The sequence below is a fragment of the Fusarium verticillioides genome, chromosome 1 (genome assembly GCF_000149555.1).
Source record: "Fusarium verticillioides 7600 chromosome 1, whole genome shotgun sequence".
Classification (NCBI taxonomy): domain Eukaryota; kingdom Fungi; phylum Ascomycota; class Sordariomycetes; order Hypocreales; family Nectriaceae; genus Fusarium; species Fusarium verticillioides.
Genome location: NC_031675.1, coordinates 5,403,095 through 5,425,085, shown reverse-complemented (window position 1 = coordinate 5,425,085; position 21,991 = coordinate 5,403,095). Strand labels below are relative to the sequence as shown.

Genomic DNA, 21,991 nt, shown 5'->3' with positions numbered 1-21,991 from the left:
TTGAAAGGAAGAAGGACAAGCGCGTGATCTCAAATGTGTAGGTACTAGGTAGTTTGCATGTATAGAATATTGTTTTCACTAGACTGAATCACTGTCCAGCAAAATGAAGCTGGCCGGCAGTGCCAACTATCAAGCCAGCTAAGATAAGAGCATTGCTTGCGTCCTCATTCATAAAAGAGTACCAAAATCAAGTGGTCCAAATGCTTATTGAAGAAACTCGCCTAAGTGTTTTCGGCCCTTGGGACAAATGTCCTAAGTTTTCAACCCCAGAGGCTGATAAGTTAGATGAAATTAATCATTATTGGTACTGTTTGTCTTTTAACTGCAACCATAATCTCCTAGATCTATTATGGAACTGGCCATACTGGATATCTACCTATCTAAGAATGTAATCCCAGATTGAATACCGAATCCAAACTTCGACACCTTCTGCCCAAGACACTCTTCAACTTAGTGGTAGGTATCTCGCTGACCATCCTCAGCCTCAATCTGAGCCTTACGCGCAGCGTTGAGAGCCTTGAGCTTGGCAGTTCCGAAACCCAAAACACCATCCTCTTGGTTATCACCCAGCCAAGGCTTCTTGGAATCACTGAGCATGCTACCAGTAACAAAGTACACGAGCTGACCAATGATGATAAGAACAAAGGCAATGGGGTACAGGAAGTGAATCTTGTAGCCAAAGACCCGAATACCAATGATGACACCCCAAAAGTTGGCAGTCAACAAGGAGATGTTGAGGAAAGCCGCACTTCCCATGCGGAGCATGACGGGTACAAGGATGTAGAAGATGTTCAAGCACAGAGTGTAACCGATGATCCAACCGATAACCTTACCGTTCCAGGTTGCGTTATCGAAAGAGTTTCGGTCAAAGATGGCAGCCTGGACACCGTTGATACACATACCAAACAGGCCTAGGAAAGACAGGACGTGGTACAAGTGAGCCCTGGACACGAGCCACTCCTCGAATACGTTAGTAGTACCGTAGAGAGTGGCACCGAGCAGAGCGAACAAGTCACCCTTGACCATGTCAAGACCGCTGCCTCCATTGGTACCGCTGATGTGATCACTAGCAATGAGGATACCCATACCACCACAGCAGACTACAATACCAATGATCTGAAAGATTCTGTACCGAACCTTGAGCAGGAAGAACGAAATGACAACAACGCAGACAATAGCCCAGAAGTTTATGAGCTGCGCCGACAAAACGTTCGTGTATCGGTAGGCCAGAACAGTAAAGTAGTTTCCCTCGACGTCCAAGAACGCCATGATGAGGTACTTCCACCCATCCTTCACTCCAATACGCCACCAGCCCTTGATACCATCCTTCCACAGGAAAATAGGCGTGTAGATGAGGAACATCAAGATGTAATTGAAGACGGTCTGGAACGCGGGAATGTTGGTACCCGCATTGGCGAGGAAGCTGGTGAAGGTGTTGGTGGCCGTGATGCACAGCGCAAGAACTTGGCCCAGCGCGAGGACAATCCAGAAGTCGAGAGTGGTCAGGTAGCTGTACCAATGGACGGACTTGACCTCGAGGGTGTGAATGCCCTGGCTGACAGCGGCATCTTCGTTCGTGGCGATGGAGGCCTGGGTAGCGTTGGCAGTTGGCCCCTTGGAGTCGCCCTCAGAAGAGGGGTTCTCAGGGGTGTTGACGGCGATGGGTTGAGTAGCCGACATGATGTTGGTTTATTCGAGGGGTATCTATCTTCTTTTAGCGATTGCATTCTGGTAGCGCAATTGATTGCGCTGCTGTCGCAACATACCTCGTAAACCAATCGCAAAAGTAATGAATCACTGAGTAAGAATAATATAATCTCTCTTCAGATGAAGTCTTTCTATCGTCTCCGGGTGCAGCAAGCGCAAAGACTCAAAGTCGCTCGCTGGTGTTCTTAAGAACTGATACGGCACATGTACCAATGTGCCGGTGTGTAGTTGTTGAAGGAAGCCGAGTTAACAGAGGTCAACATATGAAGTCGCAAAAGATATCGCGGGGGAAGGGTTATTTGAGGTGCGCAAGAAATGTCTTGCACTGGAGGCGATCGGCACGGAGACACCGTTAAAATGCAGCGCTGATCTTGCAAGAGTAGCGAAACAGATGAAGAGCTAGAAAGACTTGAGAGGTCCAGGTCCTTGTCCTTTTTATTCTTCGATCATCTGCAATTTTTTCCCTTTCTTTTTTTCACTAAAGCGAGTTCTAGCTCTCGTTATTGGATCATCTTGGTGCCAGGATCCACGATTTATCGGGAGCCAAGAGCACGAGCTAGACTTGGTCGGGTCAAACGTCCTCGATTGAGCTCCCAGTGGCGTCTTGTTCAGTGGGGGAGGACGGCGGCTGCCGGGGGGCCGAAGCTCCTGTTGCAGGGGATGTTACAGTGCTTACAGAAGGGTGCAGACTGCAGCAGATGGAGGAACATGTGAAGGCACATCATGAATGTTACCTCTAAACATATTCAGCGGGCACAATCAAAGAATAAGTTGTAAATCTGAAATAGAACTCAAGTGTCTGTTTTCATTCAGTATCAATATTGTTGTGGCGTTTAGAGCTGACCTGAAGGAGGGCCACCAAAGTTTTAGTCTTGTCCTTGTGTAGGGAGACGGGAATGAGATGAGGTGAGGATGGTGGGTAACCACGTGGGGGCAGGCGAGACAAATTGGCCGAAGCTATTTCTTTGACTTGTTATCGAATCATTTCTTTTGTCTTGGTCATATTCCAAATACAAATTATAACAATATTGCCTTTCCATTGACATACAACAGTGAACCCAGTGCTTGCGATTCACTCAATATGCACTCCATTAAAGTTGTGCGGAACGAGCCGCAGTGTGTTATCCGTGCGCGCTGTTAGAGTGGCGGCCAAGCTGAAATTCCCCGACCAGCGAAGCAGTCGCTGCAACCAAGTCGTTCGTCGAGGCTGTTCGTGGTTGACGGTAGCGTAAGTCAGTGGAGGCCGCATCGAATAGCCAACGAAATATACTGTAGATATCGACAGATTGTCTTGGTCCCTGCCGGTGTTTATGGCTTGGAAATAGCATCAGACATGGCTGCCCGGACTGTCTTGGCTATCCAGACATTGGTTCTTGTTGTACTATCCGTTGCTGAACTTCTCTCTGATCATTGTCAGCTCTACCATGATTCTGCAACCTTGGCAAAAAAATGACATACGCGATATAAGTGACAATTGAGAAGCCATCGAGGATCCTGAGCTTGGTGCCAATGGTTCACGCTCCGGCAAAGCTACCATCTCTTGAAACAGGAGATCAAAGCAGTCCTTTTCGGAGTTTATGTTGAGCTTTCGTGATATGTTGTTCGCACTCAGCTTGCCTGTAGCCTGTTAGTGAGACGCCTTTAGTCGTTGCTGTGTACCTTGTGGGCATGTTTACCAGAATTTGTCGACGAGGAGCCCGATGGATCAGTATTCGACATGTCTCTCTATAGCTACTTCTTTTCGCGTGCCCAGAGGCTGTGAAGAAGTCAAAGGTTTGGGTTATTCATTTGCCTTGGTCTGGCCGGGACATGCAGATGCTCCGATGTCCGATTTGCTGACACGACTAGAGTGCAGACGTCGAATAGATCCTCGTCAAATAAGTCTAGAGTCGGGTTATGAAGAAAGATCAGAGATACGGATATATGTGCTTTATAATTTAAATACAGAATACTACTAAAACCCGGCCTTTGAAGTCAACTTATACCGGCAGCCGGGAGGCACAGAGGCCGGCGGTGGGGTCTCCGGCTCATGTCGTATTTCGTACCGGCGACCAACGCTCCACTATAAGCAACATTCGACCTATCGTATGCTGCAGTGTTGAATGGAAGCTTGGCCTCGCGCTATCATGCCAGATTCGGAGACTATTTAGCTTGAGCTGTCGATAAGGATGTGCAAAGTACAGCCAGCTATTCCCAGTGTAAGTGAACCAACAAGCTGAGGATGAGGTCGAGAATGCCCAGTTATAGCCTCAGCTGGTCGACGTGATTTCTTGTTAGTTGGGGTCGCAAGCATTGTCTAGTCTACAGGAGACTATTGAGATGGGTTCAATGGGACTCGAATCCATATGAGTCCATAGAGCTTGTTGGGTTGGATATAAGCCGTCATCTGAACTTCTCCCTTTATACTCATATTCCTTCTCTACGGATTCTGCCCTTCGAGACGCAATCAAGAAGACCATTGATTGAGTCCTCAGGCATTCCTCATGACAACAGCTGAAACTCATGTCACGGGTTGAGTTGAGGCCTCAGCACCTCCATGGAATGCGCGTCCTCGTGGCCCAGGCAGCGGACCCGCTGATGTGCGCTATCGACTGGTCGTGACCCCTTGCGGGGAGACATCCAACGCTTCCCATTCGCTGATAAGCCTTAATGCCAACGGTATCAACCAATCACGGCACTCAAGGCCTTGTTGTCCCTCAGGGTCCCCTCCAACGTCATTTCTACCGTGCGCCGACCTTATCATGCCTCGTCCATTCGAGCCGAACTCGGCCGCCTTCTTTGTTCTTCATCCATCAAAACAAGGCGGTTTCACCCTCTTGTTCAACCACTCTCAGTCTCTATCTTGTCACATAACGCCACTATGATTCTCAGGAGTAAAACACTCGCTGCCGGTTCAGCGCTGGTCGCTGTAGCTTGTGCGTCGCAACCTGGAGCTATCGAGCCCATCCCCGGTCCCATGAGAGATCTTACTTGGGGTCAGCTCAATTTTATTCACACAACTGATACTCATGGCTGGATTGGCGGTCACTTTCAGGAGTATGTCTTGCCTGGTTACTTTGATGAATTACAACTAATATCACAGGCCCCAATACTCTGCCGACTGGGGAGATTACATCTCTTTCACCAAACATATGCGTAAGCAAGCCGATGAGCAAGGAACCGACCTTCTAGTCATCGACACCGGCGACCGCATCGAAGGCAATGGCTTGTACGATGCATCCTCACCCAAGGGTCTTTTCCAGTACGATATCTACGCCGAAGCCGACGTCGACATCCTCTGCACCGGCAACCACGAACTTTACAAGGCCTACTCGGCTGATAAGGAGCACAACACCACGGTTCCAAACTACAAGGGTAAATATCTCGCTTCGAACCTAGACTACATCGACTTTAAGACTGGCGATCGTGTTCCCCAAGCTCAGCGCTACAAGAAGTTCAAGACAAAGAACCAGGGTCTCGAAATTGTAGCTTTTGGCTTCCTTTTCGACTTTACGGGAAATGCCAACAACACCGTTGTGCAGCCTGTGGAAGATACCATCAAGGAGGATTGGTTCCAAGAGGCTATTCGGGAGAAGCCGGATCTCTTTGTTGTCATTGGCCATGTTGGTCTTCGCATGGAGGAGTTCAAGGTCATCTTTACCGCCATTCGAAAACAGAACTGGCATATCCCTATTGCCTTTTTCGGCGGCCATGCACATGTTCGAGATGCTGTTCAGTATGATTCCAAGGCTTTTGCGATAGCCAGTGGTCGATATTTCGAAACCATTGGATGGATGTCAATCGACGGAATCAGCAAGGGCAGCACTAAGGAGGTCGAGGCCGCTGCTTCACCCACCTTTACTCGACGATACATCGACAACAACCTCTACGGACTACACTACCACACTGGCCTGAATGAGTCAACTTTCCCCACTGTAGATGGCAAGAGAGTGACTCAGATGATCACTCGTGCTCGCAAGGCCCTTCAGCTTGATTACAAGTTTGGTTGTGCGCCAAAGACCCTCTGGATGACACGAACCAAGTACACCGATGAGGACAGCATTTACTATTGGATCTCCAATCAGCTTTTGCCTGATATCATCACTCGCAAGGATCGAAAAGACAAAGCTAGACTGGCCATCTTCAACACAGGCGGTATTCGATTTGACATCTTCAAGGGTGGCTTCACACGGGACAGCACATATGCTGTGAGTCCCTTTACCAGTGGTTTCAGCTACATTCCGGACGTCCCGTACAAGGCTGCTTCCAAAGTCATCGATCTCCTGAACAGCGCCGGAAAGATCTTGTCAGAGAACGGTGCCGATGTCAAGTTCTTGGCTATGCCTGAGCAGGCATTCCCCGCTCCAGCCATGAAGGCTATGTTTGAGGCCAATAAGGAGGATGAGGACGAGAAGCGTCTTGAACTAAGGAGCTTCCTTGACAAACCTGACCTGACCTCCGGATACACAACCAAAGACGACATTGGAACTGATGGTGATGACACTATTCACGAGCCTGTCAAGTTTTACGAGCAGCCCAACTGTGTTCAGGCTGAGATCAATATGCCTGAGAAGGGTGATCCCGAGACAGTTGACTTTGTGTTCCTTGACTTCATCCAACCTTGGATCATCCCTGCCCTGAAGTTTGCTGGTGCAGGTGATTACAGTGATGCTGATGTTCAGCGATACATTGATGGTACTTTTACATACCATATGGCGCAGTGGATTAGCAAGAACTGGCAGGGTGACTGCTAGGTTATTGTGCACATAGATGAACTGGGATGCCCCATGGAGTTTTGACATTCGGGTTAGCATAGTTAGATCATACTTTATTGGTCATCATTGAAATTAGACTGAATACAGGTAGTCATATAAACTGCCCTCTCGTTCCAGCCTCAGTCGTGTCGAGAAGAGGTTTATTAGACCCCAGACAACGTACTGGCACCTAAGCCTAGGGTCAGAAGTTATCTTACTCCCTGGAGCTTGCTTCTTGAGGCACCAGTTAGTAAAGACAGCCTCATCAGGCGATTTAATTCACAGTCATGGTCCGAGCAAAGGTCAAAGGCAATGCAGTAGATTGCAGATGCATGCTAAGTGCCTATATATGTATGTATACCCAACCAGCTATGTTCCATATCTAATTTGTTCTAAGGAAAGGACCTCATGCAAGGCATGAAAACAAGAAAAGACCAAATGCACATCTCAATCCCAATCCAAACCCAACCTCAAAAGCAAGTATCAGACCAAGATAGAAGTTGTTGTCGAGAGTTCCAAGTACCCGGTGACTCCCATAGCTATCAGGTCATAAGATCAAAAGACCACTTAAGCCTTGGAGAACTTGAATCCAGGGGGAACACAGTAGGGGCTACCGCTAGGCTTGTAGAAGACACAAGAGGTCTTGGGGGGGCAGACGCCGGCGGCCTTTTGAAAGGTCAGTAACTTGTATCTCCAGTGAAAGAGGAAAGGAGTGGTGATGACTTACAACATATTTGCCGTTGACATCGCAGACCTGCCAGCCAGTCTTGTCAGGAGTGCAAGAGTAGGATCCGGGCTCGCAGCCCTTGGTGGAAGCATCAAGGGGAGTGGCAGCGGCCAGGGAGACGAGAGCAGCGAGGGCGATGGTGAACTTCATGTTTGCGGTTGGTGGTTCCTTGTAAGAAGAAAGATGTAGTAGAGCGAGAGTGTGTTTTTGTAGCGAGAGTTGAGAGTGTTTGAGTTGATGAGGATGGAGAAGAAAGTTTGGGATCTGGAGGTTAGGAAGGGGAGTTTATATACTTGATTTCCTCACGTATCTTACTCTTTTCATGGGCATGTTTCTATTATTGCTTCATGAGCTCAACTTGACTTACACGAGCTGACGGTGGAGATCACGCCCAGCCTCAGTCCTAGATTCATGCTATTTTGGTGCCATATTCCCCGTGGAGAGACGGGAGATCGTCTTGCTATACGAGGCTTACTCCAGAATGTGACGATGCACAAGGTAGTCAGTGTCTCTCGACTTCCATTATTCTAGCTCGTTCGCACTGGTTTCTGTCAAATGGCAACGTTAACTCGTCAAGGGAGCTAGGCCGGGAGTGGCATATCGGACTCGCTTCTGGGCAAGCCACTTACACAACATCACTAGATAGTCACACGATCTAAACTACCAGCCCTACAGATGTGGTGTTACAGGTATTTTTTACGACGATACAGTGTTAAAACTAACATCGAGTCTACGTCTGTCTATCATCAAGAGTATGATATGATACCGTGCAGTGTTGTTCATGCTATGATACTACAACAACCTCACAATGAACCATCATGAACTGACATAATACAACACCAAAACAGTCAATATCCAGCGCTCATCCAACCAGAATCACTCCTCCTAAAAATAAATCCCGAAGCAACCTCCATCAAATTACCCCGCAAAAAGCAAAAGCCTAGCGTGCTCACAGTTTATTCGTCCCCAAAAGCCTCCTTCTCGTGTTTCCCGAGGGTCCGGAGGAATTAATTACGTTCGTCATTGGAAAAACAAGCATAGATGCTCGTTGATGTGGTCGCACATTCAGCCTCGTGATCCTCTGAGAAATACATGATTCGCGACGTGTCAAAAGTGCATTGAGTAACCCGTGTATGCAAAATACTCCTCCCATAGTTATCTCCCCACCGTCAGCTCAAAGTCCTACGCTTGAGTGAGAATAATCATGTTATACGAAGTATATGCAAGAGCATGTATATGTCTAGATGCAGGCAGTGATACGAGGAACAAAGCAGGGGAATCCATGTGCTTACTGTTCACCAATCACTGCAAACCACCAGTTTTCACGACATATTGGATGCCACGGCCTGTCGGCTCCCGCGTCTCTGTCTTGCAAGTCCCGACGACGCCGTGGCGCCAAGCCCGGCGATGCTCTGCCTACCGGGACCTACGGAGATCCCGATCTCGGCCGTTTAGGCTGACAGATATAGCACGTGGCTTCTCGAGCTGTGGCATCTCATTTGGATCGTTACATCGTGAGGCTGACACCTTGAGGCAAGCCACCTCCATCTGTCAACGGAAACAGTCGTTAAAATCACCGGCATGACGTGGGTCGATAGATGCTTTGTTTCCATTTACAGCTCATAACCAAATATTTTCCTCCCATTGGCCTGACCGTCGGCCGGGTCTAGTAATTAGCTCCAGATAATGACATGCCCTCTCTTTTTTTCATCCCCTTTAGCCCTCCCAAGTCCTGTTGATCTGTTTCCTCCTTACCTAGGAACTTTGTTAGCCAGATGTCATCATATGCGAGTGCGAATGTGGGTTTGCTTACCATCGGTGAGAGGAAGAGCACGCCGCCCAGCAGCGATACAACGGTCAAAACAAGTGTCACCTTGTTGAAGCCGTTTCCAAGAATATCGAATACACCGCTGGGTGCGACGCGTGTTCCAAAGACATCCACGCCGTAAGCAACAACCAGGCTTGTGCTCTCCACAATGACTGGTGCTGTGAGAATGTCCTTGACACCCACCACGTTTCGCTGATGAGAGATGACTGATCGAGGATCAATCTCGATGCTGGGAGTGTATTGGATGAGACCTTCAGCTTCCTTCTCAGCTGGAGTTGAGTCACGGCCAACCGGGCGGCGGGCGTCCAGGACCTGGCGAGCCAGGCCGGCGATGGAGTGGGTTTCAGGCATGTAGCCAAGAACCTGTCGGTTTGAAATGCCTTGTCGCGTTTGTGTAACCGACAGCTTGTCGAGTGGCTGAGACAAAACATAAGCTTGCTCCTCGACCCAAGGCAAAGCAGGTCCTGTTGGTGTGTCAACAGGCTTGAGAGACGAAAAGTTGACAGCGTCACCAAGAGGGCCACGGTCGTTGGGAGAAGAAGACTCGTAGAGGTCAACAATTACAATCTGGTAGCCTTGAATAGATCGCTTGGTGCCATCATCAAGGGTGTATCGGCCAAAGAAAGTGCAGGTGTACCAATTCTCAGCCATAGCACAAGAGATGGGCTTGGTAGCGTCAACGCCAGCATAGGACTGGGCAGCCAGAACCTGGCCCGAGACAGTGTCGATCAGTTGAACAGAAAGAGATGACTTTGCCTCGTCAATAGCAGCCACAACGATTGTGTTGGGGTTGAGGTACTTGTAGCTGACACGGCGATCAGCCAAGACACGGCCAATAGAGGCGACAGGGTCGTGAGGAGCATGCTTAGCAATCTCCACGATCTTCTGACCACGGAAGAGCTGAAGCTGCCAGACCTCTTGCTCAGTAACCTTGTTGTTCTCCTCAACAAACTTGACACCCTTGAGAGTCTCTCCCTCACCACGGACAACGACGGTCTCACTAGGAGTGAAACCGGCGGGAACAGGTCCAATCTCTCCGTTGACACCAACAGGAAGCAACCACTTGCCAGCAGGGCTATCGACAACGACAGTGCTGGAAACGCGGGGAAGCGAACCGGCAGGCATCACCTCGACAACATCGCCAGTGTCGCTCTTGATAGCAACGTACTCGCCCTTGGCGCCACGCAGAGTGACCACACCCTCATCCTTGGCATAGATACCCTTGATATCAAGGGACTCGCCAGGAACTTGGGGAAGTACAGACTTGGACCAGATGACTTGACCCTTGTGCTCAGTGCTAAGACCATACACACGACCACGACGAGTTGCAAGCACAATAAGCTTATTGAAGCCGAAAGTATCGCGGTGCAGGCCCTCCTTCTTAGCAGCGGGCTCGCCACCGAAGATGCTAGTGATGATTCGTTGCGGGAGAGATGCAAGGTAGTCAGGAAGGTATTGAAGGTCGTCGATATGTCGTGTAACACGATGAATGTAGGCCGAAAGAGGATTGGTGTGAGCCTCCTCCTCGAGAACCTTGGCGAGGTTCTCAGTACCAGGAATGTCAGCCCAGACAGCAGCAACAGCGCCAGTCAAACCCTCAGGTCGCTTCCAGTCAATCTCGCCGTTACGGACAAGGACCCAGTCATCTGACTTGGTGACGGCAGCAGCTCGGATAGCAAAGCCCTCGGTACCAGGCTTCTTGAGGACCTCGGCAACAGCGTGAACAGCCTCAATATCGCCAGCGGGCTTGAAGGGCCAGCGGGCCAGAACAGCGTGAGACTCAGATGAGACAACGAGAGTCTCATCCTCAGTGACGCGAGCGAAGTAAACGTTGGCTCCGTCAGAGCTGGTGGAAAAGGCACCAGGGCCAGAAAGGTGAGGAAGCTCGTAGGCCTTGGTAACCTGACTGCTCTTCAAGTCGGTATGATAGACCTCGGCCTTGTTTCCGGTCTTGGTTCGGGTGTGAACGAGGAAATGAGGCTGCGATTGAAGGAGGTGAGGCGCGTGAATGGTGACAGCGACAGCGTCGGAAGGCAGCTTGAGCTCCTGGGTCGTCTTGCTTCCCAAGACATTGACCTTGAGCTTGGTGAGGGTGCTGTCGGCCCATGCGAGGATAGGGGCGGCAGAGTTTCCTCCAACGAACATGACGTCTTTGGGTCCATGGACATCACCCTTTGTGCCAATGGCAAAGTCGTCCAGTCGTCCTCCTGTAACAGTGTCGAGCGCGGTAACCTTGAGGCTGTATGAAGCAGGCGATCCGTGAAGGCTGATAACGTAGATCTTGGAAATATCGGTTGAGACCTGAAGAGGGATGTTCTTGGCGACCTCGCGGAACTCCCAGATGACATTTCCCACAGTACCGTGTATACGTCGTAGAACCGTGGTGCCATCCTCGTCATACAGAACCAAAACATCCTTTCTCGAACTCTCAGTAAGCTCCAGAATCTCAAGATCCTTAACCTCTCCCTTAAACTCATTATGCCATACATTTCGCCCCGTTAGCGCATCCCACGCCTGAACTCGCGATCCATACGCCGCAGCAACCCAATGCTCACCCTCAGCAGCGCGCAGGAAACCACCGCCATTAGTGATATCATCCGCGATCTGCTGACGCCAGACAACCTGGCCATTGCTGGGGTTGACGGCGCCGATGAGACCGACGTCGCTGAGAGTGTAAAGGAGGCTCGCCTTATCTTGCTTTCGTGGGCGATGGAAGAAGGTGGTTTCGACTTGGGGGACGCCGAGGAGCGCGTGGTGGAAATCGATCTCGCCGACCTCATCCTGGAAGACTGCGGCGCCGAGGGTCGAGAGCCCCAGGAGGAGCAATGGTTGGAGTGAGAGCCGCATAATTGTGGTTGAGGTTGTTGTGCGGCTTCACGCTTGGAAGCTTCAGACAGGAGCTGCTTGCATCATGACGGCTAGCTTATCTGTTCGTTGCGCAATGATTAGTCATCGATCAAGCTTAGGTAGGGTAGGTAATTTCCCGGTCTATGTATTCATACCTAACCATGCAAAAATACAAAGGGCGATAAATATTTGTTTCCGGGTTTGATACCTCATCCTACTATCGTAGTCTTGGATAGCGAACTATGGTTTCTTAGTGATCTTGGTTGTTGCACAAAGCCAAAATGTACTTCGAAAGCTGGGTTCTGAGAACTACTGAATAGCGTGGAGCCCCCGCAACGAGCACCCGGTTTGATCTGTACACATCTAACCACCTTATAATTATCAAAGCTCCAGAAGACATCATTCAGATGTTCATAATCTACGATTTTATGGTTATTGATACAAACAGCCTTGGTAGGTTTGCACGCGAATCCCTATCATGAGACCCTCCGCGCGTGTGTAGATCCCGTGCCACTCACGCAACCTCATGTCTCAAAACCACACTCTATTATTGCTACTATATCCAGCCTTCGGACCCAAAAACAGGCCCATAGAGACTGTCTCGGCAGCTCCTTTGTTTCAAACCATAGTGATGTCTTTCAATGCGTTCTCATGTAGTTGTCATGCGGATATACGCACAGAGATGCCATCATCGATATATCCGCATGCTTAGCATAGGCCTTGCGTGGTATATAGATATCAAAACCCGAAGATGGAGGGAGAGTTACAGAAACAAAACATCAATATTGGACTCGATATATTGCTCTTGGTGATCAAGAAACAAGAGATGATGTATAACATGGAGGTTTGTCTTACATCTAGTGCCCATAACTACCACTTACATTGTCCAGCCTCGATCTCTAATTCCTTCATGGTCCACTACTCCTTTACCAAACATAACCCTATCGGCCAGCGGTCTTCTCGTCCTCGCCGATCTTCGTACTATCTCCCGTCGCACTGCTCTCACCGGCGGCGCCTCATGGATCGACTCCCTAGTCCTCGCCCCCGGTTTGCATTACCAACAAGCATGCGATGACCTGGAACGTGAAGCTCCCATCGGCTTAATAGCATTGTCTTCTCAAACACTCGGCCAGATACAATATGCCGTGAAGAATACCATGACGGCGAGTTATCTCAAGAGCCTTGTCAAAGATGGTGCTGAGAACATTATCACTCTGGACGTTGGACTAGATACGCCATGGGATGTAGTCAAAATCGTGGGCAAGGTCGTTAGAAGACACAGGATATCAGATGAAGAAGACGACGATGAGGATCACGAAGACTGGGCTTCCCTCTCTGATGTCGACTGGCTCAGTCACCTCCTCTACCTAATCAGCCCCCTCATAACATCAACTTCCATAGCCTTTATGGTAATCTTCGAAGACTGGTGGGGCCTCGCCATTCTCCTCACCCTCGTCAGTTCTCGCATCCTCAACATCTGGGCCATAAAGCAACGCACGACACACTCAGAACCGCCCCCCGAAAGTCTAACCATGACAGAATACACCGTCGATCTTGGCGGAGGACACAGCGTGCGACTACGCGGCCCAGACGCGGACTTACAGGCTCTTGTTACTCATGCTTGGCTACGTACACAGTCGAGTCTGGAGGGCTATCTTGAGGCGGCGGCTAAGTTGATGGTGTACATGTCTGCCGCACTGGGAGGAAACATGACACAGGCTGGAGCCATTGTGCTCATTGGACTATTACTTGCCAGTGCCGCGCTATTGGGACTGAGCAATGCACATGCGCGAGGGTTCCGTATGCATGGTCGCTATGCAATGCCCCGGCAAACGAAGATGAAGGCTGTGGAAGTTCGCAGTAACAGTAGTACTTCGGCAGGAGAGGTGCAAACCGGATTGGTTTAGGGGCTCGAGGTGAAACATCGAGAGATCGAGCCATAAAAGGAAGGCTATACTGATATGGATAGGTGAACCAAATGCTTTGTTGCCTGTTGTCCGTGAATTCATTATAACTATCTACCCTAACTGTTATACAATCTCCGACTCTTTCTCTTTCATCAGGTATACGGCCATCGGCTCTTCTAACATCACTTTGATCCCTTCCAACCAGCCTATCACTGGACTCGTGCAGATTGTTCTAGTTTTGCGTTGATTCTTGTGTTGTTTGCTGTCCTTCGACCACTGAGGGTTCAGGAACTGCCGGGGCATCGATAGCAGGAGCCTCAACAATGGGAGGCTCAACAGTAGGCTCCTCTGTCTTCACCTCTTCAGTCTTAACTTCCTCAGTAACCATGGGCTCATCAACTGGCTCAGCTGGTGCCTCGGGTATTAATGCTGATTCAGGAGGAACATCAGCCGCCGGCTCTGTGACTGGTTCCGCAACAGGGCCTGCCAGTGTTTCCGCAGGATGCTCAGTACTAGATTCAGGAGCGGCCTCAGTGATAGGGTCCGCAGCGGTTTCAGGGGCAGATTCAGCAGTAGGTTTAGCGATAAGCTCGGACATGTGCTCAGAGACAGGTTCAGCAGCTGGCTCAATGACAGCCTTTGCAGGAACCTCTGCAGGCACCTCGGCAACAGGCTCTGGCACCGATTCAGGTGCAGGTTCAGCTGACGCTGATGCTTTTTGCTTCATACTCTCGATCTCTGCATGCTGCTCATCAAGTTTGTCCATCAAGCTGGAAAGCAAATTAGGCGATTCCTCACGAAGCACTTCTTCAGCTGCAGGAGGAGCTGACTCTTCCTTGATCTCGGGTTGAGGTGGTGTAGGCTCCTTGATCTCCTCTGTGGCGGGTTCTTGAGGGGCCTCTTCCATAGTGGAATCTTGCACAGTGGTTTCAGCGGGCGGTTCAGGTGGAGGATCAACTGATGGAGCCACTGCTGGGACATCTGTGATATCAGAGATAGGAGCAGTGATAGAGGCTGAATCATCGGGCTTGATGCTATCCTCTGTCAAACCAGTTTCAGTTGTTATCAGAGGTGGTCGCTGCGAAATTGCCTCCTCGCCAGCCTGAATATCTGTTGAAGGCTTGACTTCACTGCCGGGCCCTGAAGCACCATGCTCCCCAGAGCTTCCGGGAGGTGTGGTGGCAATGTTGCCAACTTCTTCAGGTGGAGGAGGTAATAGTGCCTCGCTGTCGGTCGGCTCCAACATTGGAACGTCGCGATCAGCCGCAACCTCAGGAGCCTCTCCGACAATGGTAGACGGAGGCTCGGCTATAGTCGAGTCCGCAGGTTCGACAGCAGATGCGGCTGCCAGTTGTGGTCCTGGCCCAAAGGGAGCATCTATAGCTGCCTTCAGGAGCTGTTCCTCCGCTGAAACATGGGGTTCATCATCCTTGGCGGGTGGCTCTAGCGATGCTCGGGCAAGGTTCTCCTCAGTCAATTCAGGCTCCGCGGGCTTTTCATCTCCCGCAAAAGGCGCATCTATCGCCGCCTTCAACAATTGCTCCTGATCCACCTCCTTGGTAGGTGAAGGCATAACCACGTTCTTAAGGGGGCTGCCTTCCAGTCTGGATCCACCAGGTGTGAGGGTTGTTGGGGGTGCCAGACTCATAGGGTTCGGTGGCACAGACACGGGCGCAGATGAATCGGTTTGCATGAAAGTATCAGACTCCTCTTTTTCAAGAGGAGTTGGGAGAGTCGCCGGTGCTGGCTCTGGTGCAGGCGGTGGAACGGGCGCTGCCTCAGTGGCTGTCGTGGGGGTCGCGTCTGTCATCTCGTGATCTTGTGACTTGTTGTTTTCACCATTTGCTTGACTCTCCGCAGCTGGTGTTGCCTCTCCCTCTTCACCCTCGTCACCTTCGTCATCATCCCCATCTTCATCGTCATCGTCGTCATCTGCATCCGGCATTGGACTGTCCTGATTGGCAGAGTCTTCACGTTCCTGTTTGATAGCCTATGAAAAATTAGCGATGGAGAACAGCACATCCACAGCTTCCAACGTACAGCTTCTGCAGGATTCTCGGGTTTAATTGGAACAGCGGGCACAACACTATCTGCTCCAGCGACAGGCGCCGCCGCCGGAGCACCAACATCAGGAAGGGGGTTCTTGATCTTCTTCTTTCCTCGGCCAGGACCAGCCTTAGCCTTTCTCTTCGGTGGTGGCGGCCTTCGTCGGTTGGGAACGGGAGTCGTAGCAAGTGGTTCAGAGCCAGCAACGGGTGCTTGTTCAATCCGTGTCGAAACAATTTCGCCCTGGACTTGTTGGCCATCAGATAGAGTAACCTCTTCTGTATATGGGTTTCCGGCGGCATCGATTCTCCTGACAGTCGCCCTTGTAACTGTCGGTCCTTGAACCTTCTCTTCCACCGTCCGACTGGCGATCGTTACGGTGTTCTTCTGCCGTTTCGCGAGATGTGATGTACCAGGTGTATCGGTATTACGAGGCAACTGCTTCCATACTTTCACGCTGAAACCTCGAGCGCTTGCATCATCTTCCTTCTTCTCTGGCTTCTCAAGAGCTGCGTCAGCATCGGCCTCCTCCTCCTCAGCTGGCGCAGGCCGTTTATATAGTCTTCCGGATCGCGCAGCCGCCAGAAGTTCCTGACTATGGGCCGGCAGTAGATGCGAGTCTTTTGGCATGCCGTGAGGTAAATCGATCGACCAGATATCATTCTGCTGAGTCTGTTCCTGCTGTTGCGGCGGCGCAACCTTTATCCATTCTTGTCGCCATTGTCGCACGGGAAGACCTTGGGTCAATTAGTACGCGTCGTAGCGTGCGATCGGTATTTCGTACCTTCGAAGTCATCGTGCTCGGCATATCCTGATCTGTTGGCGCGTCGCGTCTATACTAATTAGTCGATGGTTGCACAAGGGAAGCAGTGATTCACTCACTCCTGGCGCCATCGCGGCTGACTTAGTGCGGCGACTCCTAGGATACTATAGCGATGATTTAAAGCTTTATTTTAACGTCGATTGAATTGCGCTGTGGTCTCGTAATAATGTCGCCGTTGCAGCTTGGTTTACGAGGCTGAGTCGCGAGTCGCGGTGGGCTGTCGAAGGTTGCTAGTTGGCCAATTGAAATTGGTGAGACCCGCTGACGTAATCCAACATCGAAAGAATTGAAGATGGTGGCCACTGAGATATGAATTAAGAGATGTAAACATGCAAATATATACTATTTGGTCAAAGCAGCGATTTCGCCATTGAGGCAGAAAGATCTTATATGATTTTGACATCTAAAATAATGTCCTGCTATAAAAGCCTCACTGTTCAAAACTTTATATTATAAAGTTGAACGGCCAATGGTCTCTCTGAGCCTGATGAAATAAGATTAACGGCAAACATATTATGCATAGGGAGACGAAAGGCTGTCTGTCAATTGACATAAACTCAATGGACGCCGTCATTTTCGAAGGCAGGAAATCTCAGTGGATGGGGTGCCCCAGGCACTGCTGTAAAATGCTACTAAGCTTGGAAACATGCATGCAGGCTCACAGCATTTCAGGAACCAAAAGATTAAGAGCCAAACATAATCAGAATTGAGATTCGCCATCTAGTATTCGAGCCGCATTGCCCATTCTCCAGTACCTCGAGACACCCCCTGGGCTCGCTGACGCCGTTGAACCTTTGTGGTATCCGATACATATACATTTATCCCCGTAACCATGCTACTGTACACACGAGTTGTCTCTTTTATCCTTTATCCAGTCGTTTCGAGATCGTTATGGTCAAATCGTTTAGTCGTAACTAGGTTTGTCAGTAGTGAATGGCGGCGATAGCAGCTTTTTTACATACCCCTGCTCCTTCTGCCTCAAAATCTCTTGATTGTTGCCCGTCTGCTTGCCCTGATACGGAGGTTAGTATGCTACATGTGATCTCAATGGGCCTGACTTACCGAGATTCCACCCTCAACAACTAACCGGTCGAGTTGGTAGAACTGGCTGATGACTGTTTGGCGCTGATTTCTGTCAGCACTTCCCCCTCCCGATGGTATCGTTACCACGCACCTTCAAGCTTTGAAGCTCCTTGATCCCATGCTGCACCAACTCCTGCACCTTTCGGCTATCCTGCTCGCCCTGATGCTCCCGGAAAGCATCTCTCGTCCGTCGCTTCGCATACTCTCGGAAGTTGTACGCAGCGAACTGCGAGCCTTGCCGTAATAATTGGCGGTACTAGTCAAAATCCCCATCAGCAATTGTCGATATCAAGAGTGCACGGCGATCTCTGCAAATTTCGGCGGCCGCAATGAGGGGCAGGACTCACGAGTGATCGGACTTGTTGCGGCATGTCGCCTTTGAGGGTACCAACGACAGACATTTGTTGTATGTTGTAGTTTTGGGGAAATCGACAAGACTAGATTGTAGATTCGCGACGGCTTAGAAGTATCCGATGATGCAAGGCATTTGACGCTGCGAGCTCGGTGTTAGTCGGCGCGGAGAAATTTGCCGCTCCGGCCGGCCTTTCCGCTAATGGAATTCGTACTGTAGTTACCTACCATATATCGGTACCGAGCACAGTGCTTAACAGGCGATTGCTATTCGGCATCATGCTCCGTAAATTTCGGTGTATTATCAATCATTACGACGTGCATTTATGATAGAGCTATTGGCAAATCTTTAAGGAAATTATATTAGTAGACGTCATTTTTACAAGTGATATGCTTACCGGAGAGCCTTGTATCATGGTTACGTATGCCAATAATCCGGGATATTGAACAATATGTAGTATATAGAAGGAAACATTGTCAATATCTGAGGTGACTCTGCTACCCTAGAGCACTGATATTTCACTCGAGTTTGGAAGCATGCGGGCATGGGTCACTGTCTCCTATACGAGAGAAACAAATACCCCGGCTCCTATTTGTTCAGTAGGAAATGCCCTGAGGCTGAACTATCTATCATTCAATGAATTCCTTGTGGATGTAGGGAACTCGGAACATGACTTCAAATCCACTTCACCCAACACTTACAAGACACGCCCTTTGGAGCAGCGTAGAACCTACGCAACTCACAAAAGCAATTCCATTCGTGTAACATCATATTAGTCTTAAACCCTGAAGCTGAAAACATCTCTCCTTGCAGCGGGTTCTTGATCATGTCCGAGAGCAACTGCAAGCAATGGGCTAGAACACAGAATACAAGCATGGAAACAGGACCGCAGTGATGATCCCTTCTCTCGCGCGTGTTGTCTCGGGCTTAGGAGCCGTTTCTGTCGGATGGACTATTCCGCATCGTGGCGGTCGGGAGGTACGATAACAAGACATCCATATGCAAGGGAATAAGAATGAACTAATGTCAAAAGCATCATCAGTTGCATAGAACGAAAAAGTTTCAATTTGGATGACGATAATGTTATGATCAATCAGAAAACCTCAGCTGGGTCAGTATCGGGTAGTGTCATTTCCCCAGCAAATACGACTGCAAGTCCCTCCCGATATGGTCAAGTTTATTTAAACGACAAGCCCGTTTATCGGATCTGGCTGACGCTTTTACCTAGAGAAGTGACAGATGTTACACTCGCAGAGCGTGTCGGAATCCCTTGCATGAAAATCCAAGACTAGCGCCCACAGCATTTATCATCTGCATTAGAGAATCCCTTGCGTTAAACAAGAAACGAAACTGAAATGCAGCCACACTTTGCTGCAAGAACTTTTTCACTGAGATGCACGTTACTCCGAACCGGTGCGATGCAACTCCAGGTGCGGGTTATGGCAGCCACCACGAATTCAGTTCTCCAAACAGGGAAGTCAAGTTGAGAATGCTTCTCCCAGAGAACGTGAGTTGTGACACATGTGCAACATGCTGTACGCTTTGACATATTTCTCGGGAGGACCAGCTTGGAAGGAGAAGAGTGAACGAGGCCAGCAATGTGAGTTGTACGACTTGTTACATAGGACATGCTAGAGCGTTGAGGCTGAGAAAAGAGGCGGGAAGCAACATGAACTAATCCGAAACGAGGTTCGACTGTGGACGGTTTATGCGTGCTCTCAGGAGATTACACATTAAAGTATTTGGGAGGCTAACTGCTGTAAGGGTGTGCGCTTGCAGCAGATATCCAACTAATCGGGTCTTGGAGTAGGTTGCAGCTGTTTATGATGGCCCGGAACTGTGCGTCCTGTCTAGCAAGTTCGTCATCTTGTTGAGTCTCTGATGGATTTGTTACAGATGAAATTGCTGCCTCAAGAGTTTCCGATGGGATCCCATTGGTCTTGAGCAGCTGGTCAAGCTTTGTATACTCCCCCAGATCCGTGGTAAGCTGGGCCGTAAAGTTGTACCGCTTTAGGCTCTGGTTTGGTTTCACTATGAATACCGTCTTTGTTGGTTGCTCAGTTGATAGCGGAGGTATGAAACACAGGTTGGTGACAGAAGCATTTAGATTCGCAACGTCTGTAGAGTGGCCGTTTTCGGCCAGACTCCACCGTAGAATCTTGCCCTTGGTGTGTCCGGACAATATCGAAGTGCCGTCATATGTAAGAGCAAGGCATGATGGCTGTCCGACTTCTGGATCCGAAACAGCAAGCGGGGTGTTGATTTGCACGACAATAGACGGCAGCTCTGTGCTTCGGGAACCAAGTAACGGTTTGCCACCACCGAATAGCTCGACAAGGTAGACAGCACCGGCCTCAGAAGATACGAATAGTGCCCTGGCACTTGGGTCTAGACGGGCGCAGAGAGGGAAGGCTGGGAAGAGCAGTGTACGGAGAAGCTGGCCGGTCTGGTAGTTCCAGATGATGCATGTCTTGTCCTTACTGGCGGACACGCATATGCTAGTTTCCGGGTTGGTGCCAGGACCGACAGTTAGACTTGTGATAGCACCACGATGGTTAGAGAGGGTTAAATCAGGCTCTTGCTCCGCCTGAGCATCGAGCTCCAAAAGTCGGGATATTGACCAAACGTTGATGTTTGAGTCATCAGAACCAGATAGAATGTGATATGGCGTCACGGCCAAGCAAGAAACAGCTTGAACATGGCAAGGTGGTGTTGACACTAGCCGGCCTGTACACGTCTATATCACTTGTCAGTATTAATATTCGACGATAGTATCACGCGTATAAGGTAGCACTCGCAACGGCGTGAGTGAGACTGAACTAACCTCCCAGAGAAATAGTCTGCCCTCTGTAGAGCCCACGACTAACACCTGACCAGCGAGTGCCAAGCTGCGGATCCTCTCAGGGAACGGCACGAGAGCCTCCTGGTTGCCGCGTATACGCGAGTAGACGTGGACATGCGCCTTCTGGTCTTGTGCCGCAAAAATATGAGACTCACTGACGGCTAGACCGTTGACAGGGGTGGAACTCTTCTTGAAAGATGCCTTGATGGTGTGGGATGGTGTGAGGGAGTGAGAGTAGATGCCGACGTCCTTGGAAATAGCTGTGTTGGCAGCGAGAGGAGGACCGCAGATGGTCGAAACGAACTCTTGGGTCAGCATTGTCTTTGGCTGGCGTTGACGAATGTCTTTTTCGGATTTAATGAGATAGCCTTCGCTAAGAGCACTCTGCTGGGCTTTCGACTAAGGAATGTTTGTTGGCCCAAAGTCGTGGTAATGGTTGCTGGAAAGCGCCCGAGAAGACGGGATCAGCCAATTCACAAAGACAGTTGGTCCTAAATCCCGCAATGGACCATGCGTTTGGGAGACTGGAAGTGTTGTAGAAGAAGCAAACAAACACTGTACTTGTGGTGGTGTACGGATAGACTGAAGTGAAATAGCGAGCAGAGCCAACAGGCACTTACAACTGCACCTAAAAAATCTAGGTGGTGTTGTATATCTGACCAATCAGAGCTCGTCTTTCACTTTTTTCCAATGGCTTTTTTTTCTCTTCGTATTGTGAAGGGTCCAGGTTGGCCCAGGTCTAGGAACTTTTTCAAGATTAGACTAAGACGAGACGAGAGGAGATCTCTGATGAATCATGAAGGAGATCTGATGTCTCTGAAATGGCCGAAGCAAAATTGCTGGGATCGTTGCAGAAAGAAGTTTTCTTCGTCTTTGTTTGCCTGGTCGAAGCACAAGCTTTGACCCTTTCTTTGCTTTTCATCTGTAGCCGCAAAGTTTTGATTGCTTTTTTGGTGGATCCCCTCGGGTCGGTTCTCTTTTGCGCCAAAAGCAGCCGCGGGCGGTGAGCGCCTGATTTGAGCAGATGGATGAGATTAGCGCGGTGGACAGTGCACGAGTCCCCTAGAAATGTCACCTTGATCCATAATTCAGGTAC

At 49.8% G+C, this 21,991-nt stretch overlaps 9 protein-coding genes across 10 annotated transcripts; 2 read left to right on the top strand and 7 right to left on the bottom strand.

Moving 5' to 3' along the window:
• Nucleotides 1-450: 450 nt before the first annotated feature.
• FVEG_00296 (hypothetical protein) lies at nucleotides 451-1,680 on the bottom strand (the record flags this gene model as incomplete). The annotated part of the gene is made up of 1 exon (XM_018886734.1): nucleotides 451-1,680. The coding sequence occupies one exon, from the start codon at nucleotides 1,678-1,680 to the stop codon at nucleotides 451-453; it is 1,230 nt and encodes a 409-aa protein (XP_018742347.1).
• Nucleotides 1,681-3,015: 1,335 nt separating this feature from the next.
• On the bottom strand, nucleotides 3,016-3,426 carry FVEG_14630 (hypothetical protein; the record flags this gene model as incomplete). The annotated part of the gene is made up of 3 exons (XM_018903562.1): nucleotides 3,016-3,110; nucleotides 3,166-3,324; nucleotides 3,384-3,426. The coding sequence occupies 3 exons, from the start codon at nucleotides 3,424-3,426 to the stop codon at nucleotides 3,016-3,018; spliced, it is 297 nt and encodes a 98-aa protein (XP_018742348.1).
• Nucleotides 3,427-4,453: 1,027 nt separating this feature from the next.
• Nucleotides 4,454-7,868, top strand: FVEG_00297 (hypothetical protein). Of its 2 annotated transcripts, XM_018886736.1 has the most exons (4): nucleotides 4,458-4,743; nucleotides 4,790-6,791; nucleotides 6,838-7,116; nucleotides 7,193-7,868. In XM_018886736.1, exons 1-2 carry the CDS (start codon nucleotides 4,568-4,570, stop codon nucleotides 6,438-6,440), a joined length of 1,827 nt encoding a protein of 608 aa, XP_018742350.1. In that variant the 5' UTR covers nucleotides 4,458-4,567; the 3' UTR covers nucleotides 6,441-6,791; nucleotides 6,838-7,116; nucleotides 7,193-7,868. The 2 variants fall into 2 exon arrangements, with proteins under 2 accessions (XP_018742349.1, XP_018742350.1); XM_018886735.1 differs by having other exon boundaries at nucleotides 4,454-4,743; nucleotides 6,838-7,868.
• Nucleotides 6,743-7,673, bottom strand: FVEG_00298 (hypothetical protein). The gene is made up of 2 exons (XM_018886737.1): nucleotides 7,168-7,673; nucleotides 6,743-7,106 (listed from the first exon to the last, which is right to left on the bottom strand). The coding sequence occupies exons 1-2, from the start codon at nucleotides 7,315-7,317 to the stop codon at nucleotides 7,008-7,010; spliced, it is 249 nt and encodes an 82-aa protein (XP_018742351.1). The 5' UTR covers nucleotides 7,318-7,673; the 3' UTR covers nucleotides 6,743-7,007.
• FVEG_00299 (hypothetical protein) lies at nucleotides 7,867-11,907 on the bottom strand. The gene is made up of 2 exons (XM_018886738.1): nucleotides 8,981-11,907; nucleotides 7,867-8,922 (listed from the first exon to the last, which is right to left on the bottom strand). The coding sequence occupies exons 1-2, from the start codon at nucleotides 11,840-11,842 to the stop codon at nucleotides 8,884-8,886; spliced, it is 2,901 nt and encodes a 966-aa protein (XP_018742352.1). The 5' UTR covers nucleotides 11,843-11,907; the 3' UTR covers nucleotides 7,867-8,883.
• On the top strand, nucleotides 11,873-13,966 carry FVEG_00300 (hypothetical protein). The gene is made up of 2 exons (XM_018886739.1): nucleotides 11,873-12,686; nucleotides 12,733-13,966. The coding sequence occupies exons 1-2, from the start codon at nucleotides 12,594-12,596 to the stop codon at nucleotides 13,747-13,749; spliced, it is 1,110 nt and encodes a 369-aa protein (XP_018742353.1). The 5' UTR covers nucleotides 11,873-12,593; the 3' UTR covers nucleotides 13,750-13,966.
• Nucleotides 13,797-16,816, bottom strand: FVEG_00301 (hypothetical protein). The gene is made up of 4 exons (XM_018886740.1): nucleotides 16,678-16,816; nucleotides 16,580-16,628; nucleotides 15,790-16,532; nucleotides 13,797-15,739 (listed from the first exon to the last, which is right to left on the bottom strand). The coding sequence occupies exons 1-4, from the start codon at nucleotides 16,687-16,689 to the stop codon at nucleotides 13,982-13,984; spliced, it is 2,562 nt and encodes an 853-aa protein (XP_018742354.1). The 5' UTR covers nucleotides 16,690-16,816; the 3' UTR covers nucleotides 13,797-13,981.
• Nucleotides 16,817-17,083: 267 nt separating this feature from the next.
• FVEG_00302 (hypothetical protein) lies at nucleotides 17,084-18,304 on the bottom strand. The gene is made up of 6 exons (XM_018886741.1): nucleotides 18,281-18,304; nucleotides 18,049-18,194; nucleotides 17,793-17,957; nucleotides 17,681-17,743; nucleotides 17,581-17,630; nucleotides 17,084-17,532 (listed from the first exon to the last, which is right to left on the bottom strand). Exons 2-6 carry the CDS (start codon nucleotides 18,100-18,102, stop codon nucleotides 17,523-17,525), a joined length of 342 nt encoding a protein of 113 aa, XP_018742355.1. The 5' UTR covers nucleotides 18,103-18,194; nucleotides 18,281-18,304; the 3' UTR covers nucleotides 17,084-17,522.
• Nucleotides 18,305-19,085: 781 nt separating this feature from the next.
• On the bottom strand, nucleotides 19,086-21,601 carry FVEG_00303 (hypothetical protein). Its single transcript, XM_018886742.1, has 2 exons — nucleotides 20,878-21,601; nucleotides 19,086-20,790 (listed from the first exon to the last, which is right to left on the bottom strand). The coding sequence occupies exons 1-2, from the start codon at nucleotides 21,211-21,213 to the stop codon at nucleotides 19,804-19,806; spliced, it is 1,323 nt and encodes a 440-aa protein (XP_018742356.1). The 5' UTR covers nucleotides 21,214-21,601; the 3' UTR covers nucleotides 19,086-19,803.
• Between the last annotated feature and the right edge of the window lie 390 nt (nucleotides 21,602-21,991).

Excerpts from the sequence above, each read along its gene's own strand:
- FVEG_00302 (XM_018886741.1), bottom strand. The coding sequence starts at position 18,102 with ATGTCTGTCGTTGGTACCCTCAAAGGCGACATGCCGCAACAAGTCCGA. Across the intron at positions 17,744-17,792 it reads AGGAGCTTCAAAGCTTGAAG|CGCCAAACAGTCATCAGCCA; the intron begins GTGCGTGGTAAC and ends GACAGAAATCAG. Across the intron at positions 17,631-17,680 it reads TTGTTGAGGGTGGAATCTCG|GGCAAGCAGACGGGCAACAA; the intron begins GTAAGTCAGGCC and ends CCTCCGTATCAG.
- FVEG_00298 (XM_018886737.1), bottom strand. The coding sequence starts at position 7,317 with ATGAAGTTCACCATCGCCCTCGCTGCTCTCGTCTCCCTGGCCGCTGCC. Across the intron at positions 7,107-7,167 it reads ATGTCAACGGCAAATATGTT|GCCGCCGGCGTCTGCCCCCC; the intron begins GTAAGTCATCAC and ends ACCTTTCAAAAG.
- FVEG_00301 (XM_018886740.1), bottom strand. Across the intron at positions 16,533-16,579 it reads CGAGCACGATGACTTCGAAG|GTCTTCCCGTGCGACAATGG; the intron begins GTACGAAATACC and ends AATTGACCCAAG. Across the intron at positions 15,740-15,789 it reads CCGAGAATCCTGCAGAAGCT|GCTATCAAACAGGAACGTGA; the intron begins GTACGTTGGAAG and ends AATTTTTCATAG.
- FVEG_00300 (XM_018886739.1), top strand. The coding sequence starts at position 12,594 with ATGGAGGGAGAGTTACAGAAACAAAACATCAATATTGGACTCGATATA. Across the intron at positions 12,687-12,732 it reads AGATGATGTATAACATGGAG|CCTCGATCTCTAATTCCTTC; the intron begins GTTTGTCTTACA and ends TACATTGTCCAG.
- FVEG_00297 (XM_018886735.1), top strand. The coding sequence starts at position 4,568 with ATGATTCTCAGGAGTAAAACACTCGCTGCCGGTTCAGCGCTGGTCGCT. Across the intron at positions 4,744-4,789 it reads ATTGGCGGTCACTTTCAGGA|GCCCCAATACTCTGCCGACT; the intron begins GTATGTCTTGCC and ends CTAATATCACAG.
- FVEG_00303 (XM_018886742.1), bottom strand. The coding sequence starts at position 21,213 with ATGCTGACCCAAGAGTTCGTTTCGACCATCTGCGGTCCTCCTCTCGCT. Across the intron at positions 20,791-20,877 it reads GCAGACTATTTCTCTGGGAG|ACGTGTACAGGCCGGCTAGT; the intron begins GTTAGTTCAGTC and ends CAAGTGATATAG.
- FVEG_00299 (XM_018886738.1), bottom strand. The coding sequence starts at position 11,842 with ATGCGGCTCTCACTCCAACCATTGCTCCTCCTGGGGCTCTCGACCCTC. Across the intron at positions 8,923-8,980 it reads TGCTCTTCCTCTCACCGATG|GTAAGGAGGAAACAGATCAA; the intron begins GTAAGCAAACCC and ends CAAAGTTCCTAG.